The 12,966-nt window shown below is 37.4% G+C and overlaps 2 protein-coding genes across 9 annotated transcripts in view; one reads left to right on the top strand and one right to left on the bottom strand.

Annotated features, from left to right (window-relative positions):
- Positions 1-7,681, top strand: part of npas2 (neuronal PAS domain protein 2) — a 30,477-nt gene extending 22,796 nt beyond the window's left edge. For 2 of the 8 annotated variants that reach the window (XM_055226715.1, XM_033978719.2), the window contains exons 15-22: positions 566-660; positions 797-883; positions 1,522-1,704; positions 2,173-2,373; positions 2,994-3,172; positions 3,741-3,833; positions 3,903-4,113; positions 4,801-7,681. In XM_055226715.1, the coding sequence (XP_055082690.1) occupies positions 566-660; positions 797-883; positions 1,522-1,704; positions 2,173-2,373; positions 2,994-3,172; positions 3,741-3,833; positions 3,903-4,113; positions 4,801-4,998 (1,247 nt within the window). In that variant the 3' untranslated portion in view covers positions 4,999-7,681. Of the gene's footprint in view, positions 1-565; positions 661-796; positions 884-1,518; positions 1,705-2,172; positions 2,374-2,993; positions 3,173-3,740; positions 3,834-3,902; positions 4,114-4,800 lie in introns of all 8 variants that reach the window. The other 6 variants (XM_055226712.1, XM_033978717.2, XM_055226717.1 and 3 more) reach the window with 5 other exon arrangements.
- On the bottom strand, positions 7,596-12,593 carry radx (RPA1 related single stranded DNA binding protein). Its single transcript, XM_055226719.1, has 15 exons — positions 11,566-12,593; positions 11,333-11,475; positions 11,051-11,243; positions 10,817-10,925; positions 10,642-10,742; positions 10,444-10,566; positions 10,251-10,346; positions 9,999-10,166; positions 9,764-9,924; positions 9,579-9,697; positions 9,454-9,495; positions 9,236-9,324; positions 8,940-9,176; positions 8,121-8,297; positions 7,596-8,044 (listed from the first exon to the last, which is right to left on the bottom strand). Exons 1-15 carry the CDS (start codon positions 12,155-12,157, stop codon positions 7,908-7,910), a joined length of 2,487 nt encoding a protein of 828 aa, XP_055082694.1. The 5' UTR covers positions 12,158-12,593; the 3' UTR covers positions 7,596-7,907.
- Positions 12,594-12,966: the final 373 nt, after the last annotated feature.

Here is a 12,966-nt window from a genome sequence, read left to right as displayed (position 1 = left end):
GAGCTCTTATCTTGTTGCAGCTTGTGAGTCACTTTTTAAAAATAATTTACACTCTCTGTCATGTGTGCTAGCTTTCACTTACTTGCATGTTTTGCTGTTGCTTTTCTTAATTCAACACTCTTCATTTGTCACAGCTCTAGTGCATTATAAACACACCCATGCTTGTGATCCCAATTGGCTGTTTTTCTATTTACTGAATAAGCTATTGACTCAGTTGACACTAGTGCCTGCATTTTCCTCTTTGAACATCATTGGAACATGATGTCTAAAGGATATGGTATCTTGTTTTATTTTTTGATAGCAAGCTAACACACATTCTTAAGCAAAAATACAACTTTTATCTTTTAATCAGATCATGTCATTTAAACATTTACTTAGTTTTACTAGTTGATGTATAGTTGTTGTTTAGGATGCTGTTAAAAATTGCATCCCAGAAATGAGTATAGGTTATGTATGTTAAAACATTTAAAAATCATATAATTGTCACCATCATGATAAAATAATGAAACAAAACTGAAAGTACCTGCTGTAGAAGAGTATTGATTGTGTTGATGCTTTCCTGCAGCAGCTAACAGCTACACTGAGGCCTGCACCCCATCATGGCAGCCCTCCTCCATTGGGACTGAGAAGACAACCAGACTCCAGCCCAGCAGTTCAAAGGTCAGTTCAAATAACGGTTGTGTTTACCTTTATTCAATCTTTGAAGATGAAATGTTCAGTTTGAATATGTTGTTCAAAGTTGACACAAAAGCATGTCCGTGATTGTGCTGAACACTTTTGTCATTTCCTTCTGTAGAATTTGGTACAAAGACAAAATTCCTTTGACCTCGTTCCCCAACTGAGCCTCCCTGTCTCTCCTACCTGCAGCAAGCACTCCGGCATGGTTGGTGCTATCCTCCCCCTTTCCTTTTACCCTTTTTATTTACACTATTCACTTCTTAGTTTGGTAAAATTATATGTCAATTGTGGAGTTATTTGTTGTAATCTAAATCAAATTCTCACAAATTGCACATAGGTTAGGAAATCATTTATCAGGTCTGTCACTTGCTTATCACCTTGGAGATGTTATTGGTTTGTCTAGAATGTTCCACAGCATGATACATGGATCAGCTACATCTGTTTAATGCCATACTGTGTAACATTAATCTAGACAAGACAAGCAAGCAATAACATCTCCTTGGAGACTTGGAGATTGTGTTATTTATTTATTTATTGTTTTTATGCTACATTTTAAGGAGTGTCATTTTTTAAGCTATTATATTGCTATTTTCTCTAGCAATATATGGCTCTTCAAAATTTGTTTTGATGATAGTCACTCAATCAAAATTTTTTTGATTTATATGAGCAAAAACATATCTCCCGATTCCATTGTGCTCTATGAGTGGTCAGAACTGCGCAGAACGCAGAACGAATATTATAATTGTAAGGAAACGATATTGTAACACATTTAAATCCGTAGTCACTCAATCAAAAGTGACACTTGTGGATTTAAACCACATTTGATCTCCACTGTTTCAGCAGCCAGCCCCCCCACAGCCCCCTCAGCCCTCTCCATTGTACCAGCTCCCGCAGCCTCAGCTTGGGGTGATGACCCAGCTGAAGGAGCAGCTGGAGGAGCGGACACGCATCCTGCAGGCTGACATCAAGACTCAACAGCAAGAGCTCCATGACATTAAAGAGAAACTCCACCTGGCTAATCTGCAGGTGAGCACTCACGCTGGGACACGCGGGGCTAGACAGGGCACATATGAGGACAGCTTAGTTTTGGTAATGTTAATGTAATTTTTCATAATATTTGCTCAGGAATAACAGATAAAAGAATATATTGTGATATAAGTTATTGTATAAGATTTAAACCACTTATCCCTTTGGGCTCTTATCTCTTTCTTTTTTAGAAACAGAGATCTGGCCCCACCAAGAGGCCACCCATAGTAATTTCACTCTGTATCACTTGAGATCCTTTTTGTAATTGGACAGTGAATATACAGGAAATAATTTGGTTCAGAGTGCAGCCCTAAAAGAGCCCAAAAATATTTAATTAGCAGGTCAGCACATTTTAACGTCTTTGATATCAGCTAATTAATTTCTATTACACCGAAGGAAGTTGCCATGGCAGCAGGGATTTTACAGGTATATTTGATTTTTAAATATGAGTTTTTAAATTTGTTACAGATGATGTTACAGCAGCCGATCCACAATGACTTTGGCCAAGAGCAGCCCCCTCAGCAGCAGGGTCCAGGGAGGCCGGCCCCCCAGAGCCAGGGGTCAGGGGTCATCAGGCAACACGCAGCACATCCCAAACCACAGGCCTGCGGAGCCCACAGCTCCTCACCTCACTCACTCATGAGAGAAAACAGCTCTCCATCAGCGCAGGTATAGCACCTTTTAACCAAAACAACTCCCAATTAAATAATGAAGTAAAAACATGTAAATAAATGAACAAACTGAACTCAAGAGCCAGGCAAAAATGTCTATAAAAAACTGTCTTCACTTATTTATTAACTTTATCAAGTGGGGTTTTAAAGTGTGTTTTAATGGTCATGAAAGTGTGTATGTATGTAACTGACACAGATCAAAGGCCATTTTCTGTACTTTAAACAAACAATATTAAATTGAATTAAAATGTAGTAGCAATTTAGCAAATTACCTTCCGCAACCACTGACAATATACTTAATGTGCTCTAACTAAGGTTTGTTAGTTGTGTATTGTGTGTTTGATAAAGGTGAGGATGATGACTAAATGACCAGAGGGAGTTTATATTCTATTTTCCAAATACTCTGCTGGAGTCTGTCATTTGAGTATTATTTGCTATTGCCAGACTAGCAGTATTTAAGTGTCAGCAGCAAAATATAAAATATATATATTGTATATAATATTAATGAATAATGTGAACAGTCTGCTGAAAGATGGATTGTGCTTTTTCTGTCTGTAAATAAGTTTTTGTTGTTTTATGTGCAGCTGTAAATAAGTGTTTTTGTTGTTTTATGTGCAGCCGAGGATTGGGCGCAGCGGGCAAGTCCAGGCTGTGAGTTTACCCATGCAGACAAACACCAGCCTCACCATGCCCTTTTATAGTAACCCCATGATGTTCTCCCAGACCAATACAAGACCTCTGCAGGACGCAAACCAAAGACCCTCTGACAACGAGTTCAGTCAAGACGGACAGCTACGGTAATAATGACTAATACAATTTTCGTCTCAATATCACTCACAACATCCCCACACTATTTACATATATAAATTCTGCATTTACACAAGGCAGTTTAATGTGTACATGTTTGTTTAGGTTGAAGCTATTTTTTTTTCAGGACAGTGCACTGTCAAACTCACCTTATTTATGATGATTTAAAATAAAAGAAATGACTCACTATGATCATTTCTATTTTTTTTCTACAACACTGACTATGTTTACCAGCAAGCTAAAGTCAGATTTCTGGAGTTATTAGATTATTGAAATGTCATGTAAACAGTTGATGAGTAATCTGATTTCTTTCGGATTGTTCACAGCTGTGCAGGCTTTGACAAGGACAAAATGTATTGTATTTTCAAATACAATTGAAAAATCTATGGATTAGCTGTCAAATGCCACCAGGTGTTCGATGTGCAGATTTCTTTTGTGCTTGTAAACATACACCAAAAATCAGATCTAACGGATTATTCTAGGGATCTGATTTTTACTGGCCATGTCAATGTACCCACTATATTAGACATTTCCTCTAAAACATATTATCATCCACAGCATGCTTCTGAACCAGCCAATGCAGACCCTTGTCCCAACCAGCAGTGTCTCCTCACAGTCTTCACAGTGCAACATGGGCCTTCCCCAGACTATGTAAGATTTTTCTTTGGGAATATTTATTTGATTTTTAACACATTTAACACATTTTATTTTTTCCCACAGTTACACATTGGAGCAGCAGATTATTGCACCTTCATTCTCCATGCAGCAGGTGAACTGTAACGCGGTGCTTGTGCCCTCTCCAGTGTTCACGTCTCCTGTCATGATCCCACACAACAGTTTTATCTCACATCAGTCGCACTCAGCCTACCACCCCCAACAGCAGGCTCCGCGCCACTCACTGCAGCTACAGCAGCCTCAGCAGTTCTTTCAGGTACATGCTAATTCTGTGCTGTAATTATCTACTGGTATACTCCCATTTAAGGGCCACTGTATAATACACACAAAATCACAACAGCAGTCACCTTACAGGGCTTTATAAAACGGTTGATATAACCAATAGAAAGTTAGAAAGTCAAACATCATTGGGCAAGACAGTCAGATTAACCGACATTTATAGGAAATAGGTCGTTAGACCCTCCTCAGCAAGGAAATGTCTTACAGTTCAGCCACAGATCTAAAACAGTTGTAGGACAACTTGTGAGTAACAAAAAACAGACTGCAGTTGAACTAAATATTGAATACATTTATTTATTATTTACATCCATCCATGCTCAGAATCTGAGAGGGTAGTTGCCACCTCAACAAGTATCAGTGCAATTCATACATGCTGATGACTGAACATAAGTCATTACCATTCATTCAGAAATATGTCTGTGTTATCCCTCAATCGTCCAGGTAGAGTCCAAATTTCAATTTTCTTTTGCTATTCACTCTGAAACACCAGCTAATACAACAGATAAAATCTTGCTCTGTTTGCGCAGATATTAAACCTGCTAATTTAATCCGATCAATCATCTCCAGTCAGCAAAGATTTATAATGTCAAGACGGTGTTTAAAATGTAAAGAGCACCTGGAAAAGGGAGATTCGTTTTAAAGTAGCATTTTATTTTCTCTGCAGATGACTCAAGGACTTGGATCTACTTCTGCATTCTTGCACACCACAAATGTTCCACAGCAAAGCACAGTGGGATATATTCAGCAGCAGCCAACACAGCAACAGCAGCAGCAACAGCAGCAGCAACAGCAGCAGCAGCGGCAATACCCACATTCCCAAAACCAGAGCGCCAGTGACTTCCGCAACATGCTGACTCGGTAGCACTGAGACTGGCTCTGGTTAGGACTGCCACTTTTGGAAGTAAAAGTACATGTTGTAGAAACCCAGTCAAATGGACTGGTCAGTGCATCTACAGCAGAAGATGGAGGTCACCCGCAGGGCCAGGTCTGGACAGGACCAGAGCCATAGGAGCTTAGACCTGGGCCCAGGGCTCCAGCTGTGATCAGCGGTGCGACTAATGGTAACAGCTGAGAGGAAGTTACTCCCTTGTGTGATCAAGTGGAAAGGTTTCATCCAAGAAAGGATTTTCAGTCAGGTGTGTGTCCGCACTTTGGTACCACTCTTTACCAAAACTAGGAATATAATCGTTGTTCCTACCAATAATAATCCTTCAACCTCAATCCCAATCACTGAAAACCATTCACCTAGTTTGACAAGAATTGTAATTGCAATCATATCTTAAACTAATGTACAGTTAAAAAATATTGTCATTTTTGGAGAGTAGAAACATTTTTTTCAGATTTTTTTTTAAAGCCTCAATCTGTCATAAGAAATAATGGGACTGCTCTTTCCCTCTTTTCTCACAGAAAGCTTTTTTCACAACTTTGCAGTAAAACTTTGGAGGAGGGTCAAACTGTGCCTTTAACTATGGTCTGTCCATGGTAAAAGTTTGATGGTTTAGTCTGATTACGGCTTTAAAAATTCAGCTCAGGTCCATTTGGGATACAAAGTTATATTTTCATAGGTCATAATTTATTGTTTTACAAACCTGAATCAAACAATAGATTTATATTGAAAATGATCTGTTATTTACTGCCTTCACATGTCCCATTTAGCAAAGACTAAGTTGAACAATATTTACTTTCATTATTTACATGACATACATACGATGTCTGGCTTTGTATTCATTTACACATTGAAAGGTCACCACAACTATGTGTCGTAGTGTTTGTGATTGTGAAAACTGTTACAGATGTGTATGCTTGCTCATTTGCATCTATTAGCAGTTTTAATTTAATTTAAATATATTTGCTAGATACAAACATTACTATTTACCCCGATACAATGTGCTAAATGTTACACAGCTCATTCTCAGTACTGTAACACATTGAACGTTGTACTTTTGTTTCAGTGGAAACTGTGTTGGTTTTTTGAAGGACAAGTGCATGTGTCTGCACTCAGTCATTCCTTGTGAATACAGAAGTAAATACATATTTATTGACTAATGACAGATCATAATGCTGTTTTTCTACATCGTGATCAAAACAAGCAAAGTTAATACAATGAGAGATCTTTTTCATTTTTGACCCCCCCTTTACCAGTTCTTAGTGTTAACGCTCACCCTACAGTCCCAGAAAACTGCTGCTGATTTTCAGACCACTACGAGTGTGTATGTCCAGTGCCGTTTTACACTTTACTATGTGCAATTTCAATTTGAGAAGAATGTTTTTTATTGTAATTTACTGTAAACTCTGTGTTGCATATGTATATAGATGTGTATAATAAGCCATGCTACCATGTAATTTATATGGAAGTATTTTTCTAATTAAAATATTATTACATTCCTTAAATCCAGCAGCAATTTTCAAAAGGTACACATCTTTGAATATGAAGCAATGCTGCTTATATATTAGTGTTTCTCAAGATTTAAAACAAATTACAAAATTAAGAAATTTAGGATATTCATTTTAGCGATTGATGAGGTGTTAAAAGGTCCTCCCAATCTTTTTAATGTTATTCTATTTGCCTGAATGTCTGGGTCTTCACTGAGAAGTTGTCTTGATAGTAACTCATTGAAATGCCATATTTGTAAATTATCTGAAAGAAGAAATATTTCAACACATTTGTTTAAAGTGCAATTCTACATTTCATTTAGAGGATGGCTTTACTGAAGTAAGGTTTATCATTGCAACACTTTCCTTTTTCACTCAGTCAAAAAACCTAGAGGTGGCAAAGATCAAATAATTTAACTGTGTCTGTGGTCATTGTTTTGAAAAAAACCCAAAGACATTTTAGAGAACATCTTCAGCTCATACATTTAGGTAGTTGCATAATCGTGGAGTAAACTTCTTGCACACTATCCTGGAGAGATGGGAAATAAAATCATTTGCTGAGTGACGTTGCAGTAGTTCATACATTTTCTTTTTTTTACTCTGCGTGTAGTTCAGCTTTAGTTTTATGTTGCATCTGTTGTTTTGTGAATCTTTGTGTCTATAGTCTCTGTAGATTCTGCCGCAGAGTAAAAAATTGCCTTGATTTTTGGTGTAACCGTTTTGGAAAGTGTGTGAAATTAATCTAAAATTTAAGTGAACAGTCATAAAGTCATCTAATGTTCTGTAAAAGGTTCACCAAGACACAGTTCATTCTGCAGTTTCAGTGCAGGAATAAGCATATTGTAAAATAGAATGTACAAAGTTGAGACTATATTATAGTGGTTTATTTTATATGTTTAATAGATATGTATGTTATATGATTTTGAAATTAAAGTAATTTTGTAACAGATAATGAAGTGTCTTATTAGAAGTAAAAGCTTTGCACAGTCTCATGTTATGTATGTATTGTTTAATTTTCATGTTTATTTACAATCAAAATCAGCTTTAAAAAGGTATTTATATTGTTTTAAAATACAACTACACAGAGTTTACCCACTAAATGCAAAATTTAAACCTGGATATTGTGAAATGGAAAATAAATATTTCAAACATGTATGGTTACTCTAACCAAATGTGACTACATAGATTTATTAAAAGGTTTTTAATGCATGGGAACACAGAAAAGCGTATTTGGGTGCACTATAAAAAAAAACTCTTTGCAATGGTCCATGTCCTAGAAAACTACAAGGGGTTTGTGCATTTATAGAAGTAAAAAAGTAGTTGCATAAACAATCTGAGAATGGCATGAATCTTTTACATAATAATACTAACACAATTTGACACAAGTAAACTAAAAGTCTATTGGAGAGAAACCTCTGTTACTTTGTACACTTTGTTGATGAGGACTTCCACTTGGTCTCCACCGAGATGACACAGGTCCAGGACGCACACCACATGTAAACCCTCCAACTCTCCAGCGGTTTCCAAAATCTCCTCTAAAAATATACATCAAATTGAATGGAATATCTAACTAATTAAAATGTCGCAATATGAACGTGTGGCGACTAGTACCTGGCTGTGGATGTATTGATTGACTTGCATCAGTGCTGAGGGGGCACAGGAAGCCAGAGGAGAGGCAGGACAGCATGGTGTTGCCGTGGGGATCCTGTAACAGTCCCACTGCACAAGGCTCATTGGGGTGCACCACAGGAACATAAGCAGCATCTACAGCTAACTGCCTGTTTACGCCTATGAAACATTAACACATACAGCTCAGATTAACGTATGGCAACCAATAATTAATACATAATTTTGTTTGTCTGGTCAGGCTGATGTGTATGTGGTGCGATAATTAGAACAAACAAGTCAATAATGCACAGGTAAAGAGTCCATTATCTATAGCATCTATTATTTAGACAGTAATATTGAAAGACACACTGTTGCATGATTGTCATTTAGAGAATTATTCAATAAAATATACTGAAAAGGAAATACAACGTTTATGTAAAGATGTAAGAATTGTGAGGGTCTTCAGCTTATTAACTAGAGAATATGCCAATTATTAACTTCACATTAAATTCACTTAACTATTCATTGTAATTGTATTGGTATTAGTTTTGCGATATAGGTTAAGAAAATATTATTGACTGCTATTGATTTCAGCCATTAAAAAAACAAAAAACTGTACAAAATGGTGTCCAAAAAACAGGCCTCCACCATATGACTCAACAGTGATTCAAAAACGGAAAGTAGGTTACCTTGATTTCACAACTAACCTGTAGGAGAGCATTATTTGTCCAATGAAAGAGTTGTTCATAGAAGGAAAGGGCATTTAGGAAACAATAACATGTAAACAAATATGCTGGACAAGGCAAAGTATATTGTGTGTACCTAAAATGGTAATTCTGTAGTAACCAGGGTAAGCCACAGGTGGGATTGGGTCTCTGGAGTGCTCTGGGCTAAACCGTGCTGGATGAAGGTTGCTCCACTGCAACAGAGAATTCTTTTCCTCAAACATAAATCTTTGTGAAATGCTGTCTTCATACAAGATGCCTCGATGTAAATGTTCTGACACACTCAGCTTTTGTGTCAGCCAATCACTGCTCTCCCAGGATGTAACACCAGATCCTGTAAGAGAACTAAACCATAAGATCTCCAAACATTGTTAAAACTATAGTTTTTTGTACCTTGACTTTGGAAATTCTCAGTTTTATCTGATGAATTGTCAGTCTTGTTCTGTTCTTGTTCAGCCACTATATTCTCATGTCTGATGCTTCTAAAAGAGCAACATATAATTACTTTCCAGTATGGAAATGATCACTACACAATATTCAAAACTACACATACACTACAATACACTTGTAAATTAAAAGAAAAATAATATCTGCTTAATAATTGTAGTTACCTTTTAGTTACTGTGACATCTTCTGAAGACTGTTTTCCATTTCTACAAAAAGATTTTAATACAATGATTCAGGAAACTCAGTAGCTTCAAATGGGTAAAAGTTTAATCCTAGTTATTTGTAATACCTTACTTGAGATCTTCTTTTTCTTGTGTTGATTTGACTCAAAGTTGTATCCATAGAAACAGAATGGTCAGTGCTGGCATCTTGATTTTCTTCACACAACTGGGTCAAAACTACTGGAACCTGATGAAAAAAATCTAAATTAAATGTACTGTAGAAATTAGTGAAATGCTAGACATTACTTACTACCTGTGGCTCTTCTGTTTGACATGGACTCTTGTCTGACGTTTGACGTTTTATGAATTGCACAGCCATGATCTGTCCTTGAATCGCAACTCTTTTATGTTCTCTGTACTGTAGCGTCTCAAACTCCTTCTTTAGGTCGGCTGCTGCAACTAGTGGAACTTGACCTACAAATGCATTAATGACATGGTAATACCAAAGAGTAAGTTTGATAAAACACTTAAAATATTATCATTGTCACCTGATGCACTTTCCACTGACTGGATGAATATTTTAGGAGCTCGGGGATAGCTATAATATCCTCCAAGTGTGGTTTTCTGGAGGATGACATTGTCTTTCAGAGTCTTTGTCCACTGTATGAAGCTTTTGACTTTTGGGTCACTCACATATGGCTGCCCTTTGTGGTAACCTGACACATCATAAACAGAACATCAACAGCTTTTAGGAAATAAAACACATGCCAACATAATAAAACAGATGAAACTTAACTAACCTGTTATGAACATCCGTGTCTCGCAACTGCTTGTGAGGTAAGGTAGCCCCCCATTGACATGACAAAGTCTCATCTGGGTGCAAACTAGGTACGTCACTGCAAAAGTGAGAGAAATATTACACACGCTATATTAGCTTGAACCACACGATAAAAAAGCTATGGTGGAGTTAAATAATAATAATTTGTGTCATACTTGGGCAAATGTGACTAAATATTTCTGGCTGAGAAGATGAAAACATTTCAATGATGAGAGGGAGATCAGATGTGCCATCTACTGCATGAATCCACCGATATGTCCAGTATTTCTCAGGAAGACCTAAAGGCAATAGAAACAACTGAATTTGTAAATCAGCATTCATGAAATAAAGTTTTAGTCTTACAAACTGCATACCTTTGTTGGCTTTACATCGTATCCTTTCCACACGTCCCACAAATGTTACTAAACCAATAATGTCACAAACAAAATTATTTGATAGTTGATTCAGCTCTGACCTACAACAAACATATATGGTAAATATACAAGATATTTTATTATGACCCAAATAAAAAGGCAATGTCAGTGTAACCTAGTGATGAACCGGTATGAAATTTCAGGTAACCCCCACTGCGGTAGCACACTTTTTGGTGAAATTATAGTTATAACTGAGGCTGGTTTACGTGGGTTGAGGCAGATTTCTGCAGAAATAACAAAAGTGTGATGTGAAAGACAGCTTCTAATTGTTATACAAAAATAGATTTAACATTTAAAATAAACTATACAAAAAAGATGAAGGGATTTTAGAGAACTCCGTCCTACATACCCACAGAGTTAAAAGCATTCATTCTGTAATGGTCCATGTGTGGGCGCGACCTATTCAGATAACTCCGCTTCAGACTGTAATTTTGGAGGTACAGCACTGTGCCCTCATGAAGTCTTTGGTAAAACTCAGGACAAAGGTCATTCCACAGCACCAGGGACATAGTGCCACTCTGATCAGCCACCTCAAAATAGGTCTGCAATATCACAGAAGAGTCGTCACAACCAGAAAGGAAAATTTGACTAATGATAAAACATATACACTGAAGATTAAACTCAAACTCACCATATAAGGATAGTCAATGTTGAGCCCATATTTTCCATAATATCTCAGTCTGGATTTATGTATTATTTTTACAAGAAGAGGGAATGGTTTCTGTAGGTTTTGAAACTGTCCTTCCAGATTACACAGAAAAGTGATCTTGGACACTGTTGACAAGAATTTTTAATAGCACAAATGGCTTTAAGATTGCATATAGTTTGTAGAGTACTAAAGATATTTTTCCTCTTCAGACTTACCATCAAGCACAGTGTTCTCTGAGAGAGGTTCAGAGGCCCACATCTCTCCATCCGGGTCATCATTATTCCACAGGGGGAGGTAGTGCTTACGGCTCACCTGAAGTGGCACATCACTTTGCAAAGAGATGGTCCTCTCCATGCCATGCTTGACTAGTATAGGAAGTGCACTGATATCTTTGTCATATGTCCGTACAGTGCAGGTATCCGTCCTGCACGTGAGATCCTCAATGCAGAGATAACCATGCCCTAGTCTCCTCTCGTTGTAAACAAAAGAGCACTGCGTTATGCTGATGTCTGTGCCGGTCCTCAGATAGTTTTTATGCACCACATGATTTAAAGAGGAGTGGAGAAAACACTTTGCTCTCCACACTCCGTCTGTGAGCGTCACGTCGTAGCTGTAGCTGTCATCCTGCTGCTGCGCCTCTCCAGAGTCAGCCAAGTACCGATGGAGAGCTACTACAGTGACGGGAGATGTGTCTTCTGGCCGCAGTTTTAGAGACTGGGTGACACACAGCCGCTCCAAAATCTTCTGCAGAAAAGATTCTCGAAAAACACTGCTGGCAGTTGAAGGACGCGATGAGCTTTCCTCCATTACTGTGTTAGCTTAGTGTTAGCCATAAGTTCGTGAAACCAACTTTGAAGTGGTTGACTAATGACGCCAAATGCATCGACGCAATTAAAATCACTTATTTTTAGGTGTCTGTGAAGAATTTACAAAATAGCTGATTGTGACGTCTGTTTATAAAGATTAGGAAAGCGTAGGAGTAACAGGAAAACACTGGACTCAGTGCGCAGGGTTCATTTTCACGTCATTCCAGAGCGGGACACCCACCTCAAAGCTCAGATCAGAGGTACAAGAATTGTACACAGTTTAAACTGCTAAAAGCTACACAAACAGGACGGATGTGAAGGCGATGTCTGAACTAATTGCAGTCCGATAAACATAAAGCTCAGTTGTTTGATTTCGGCGCTCAGTGAAGATTAGGCGGATTTTGATGACGTCACGTGTGCGACGGCGCTGTAGTTTCAGACTCGATGTGGTCAACGGTTAATTTATTAATTCATTTGGTTAATTGAATAATAATTATTAAAAACTCTTTAAAATGATTAGAACAATACTAATTCTAATATAATGATGTATACAATGATGTTTGATGATCTCTGCTGTCCAGAAAAACCCTTAGTACATAGCCAGTACATCCGATTGTAAAAGTATACTTTTGTTCTGTAACATTTATGCAAGTCTATAAATGATGATTATATAATATAATTTTTTCCTAGAACTCTTATAGTGTCTAGATCCATGCCTAACAACGTCTAATCATGAAGTACACACAGATTGAAGACATAATATAATATGTAATAATAATATGTAATTCGCATTTGTAAACTTGTAATATC

This window comes from Periophthalmus magnuspinnatus, chromosome 14 (genome assembly GCF_009829125.3).
Source record: "Periophthalmus magnuspinnatus isolate fPerMag1 chromosome 14, fPerMag1.2.pri, whole genome shotgun sequence".
Classification (NCBI taxonomy): Eukaryota; Metazoa; Chordata; class Actinopteri; order Gobiiformes; family Gobiidae; genus Periophthalmus; species Periophthalmus magnuspinnatus.
This window is presented reverse-complemented; position numbering and strand designations above follow the sequence as displayed.

Coding starts and splice junctions, on each gene's coding strand:
- radx (XM_055226719.1), bottom strand. CDS start 12,157: ATGGAGGAAAGCTCATCGCGTCCTTCAACTGCCAGCAGTGTTTTTCGA. Junction 10,743..10,816: donor TCATACCGGTTCATCACTAG/GTTACACTGACA, acceptor TGTTTGTTGTAG/GTCAGAGCTGAATCAACTAT. Junction 10,167..10,250: donor GACACGGATGTTCATAACAG/GTTAGTTAAGTT, acceptor ATGATGTGTCAG/GTTACCACAAAGGGCAGCCA.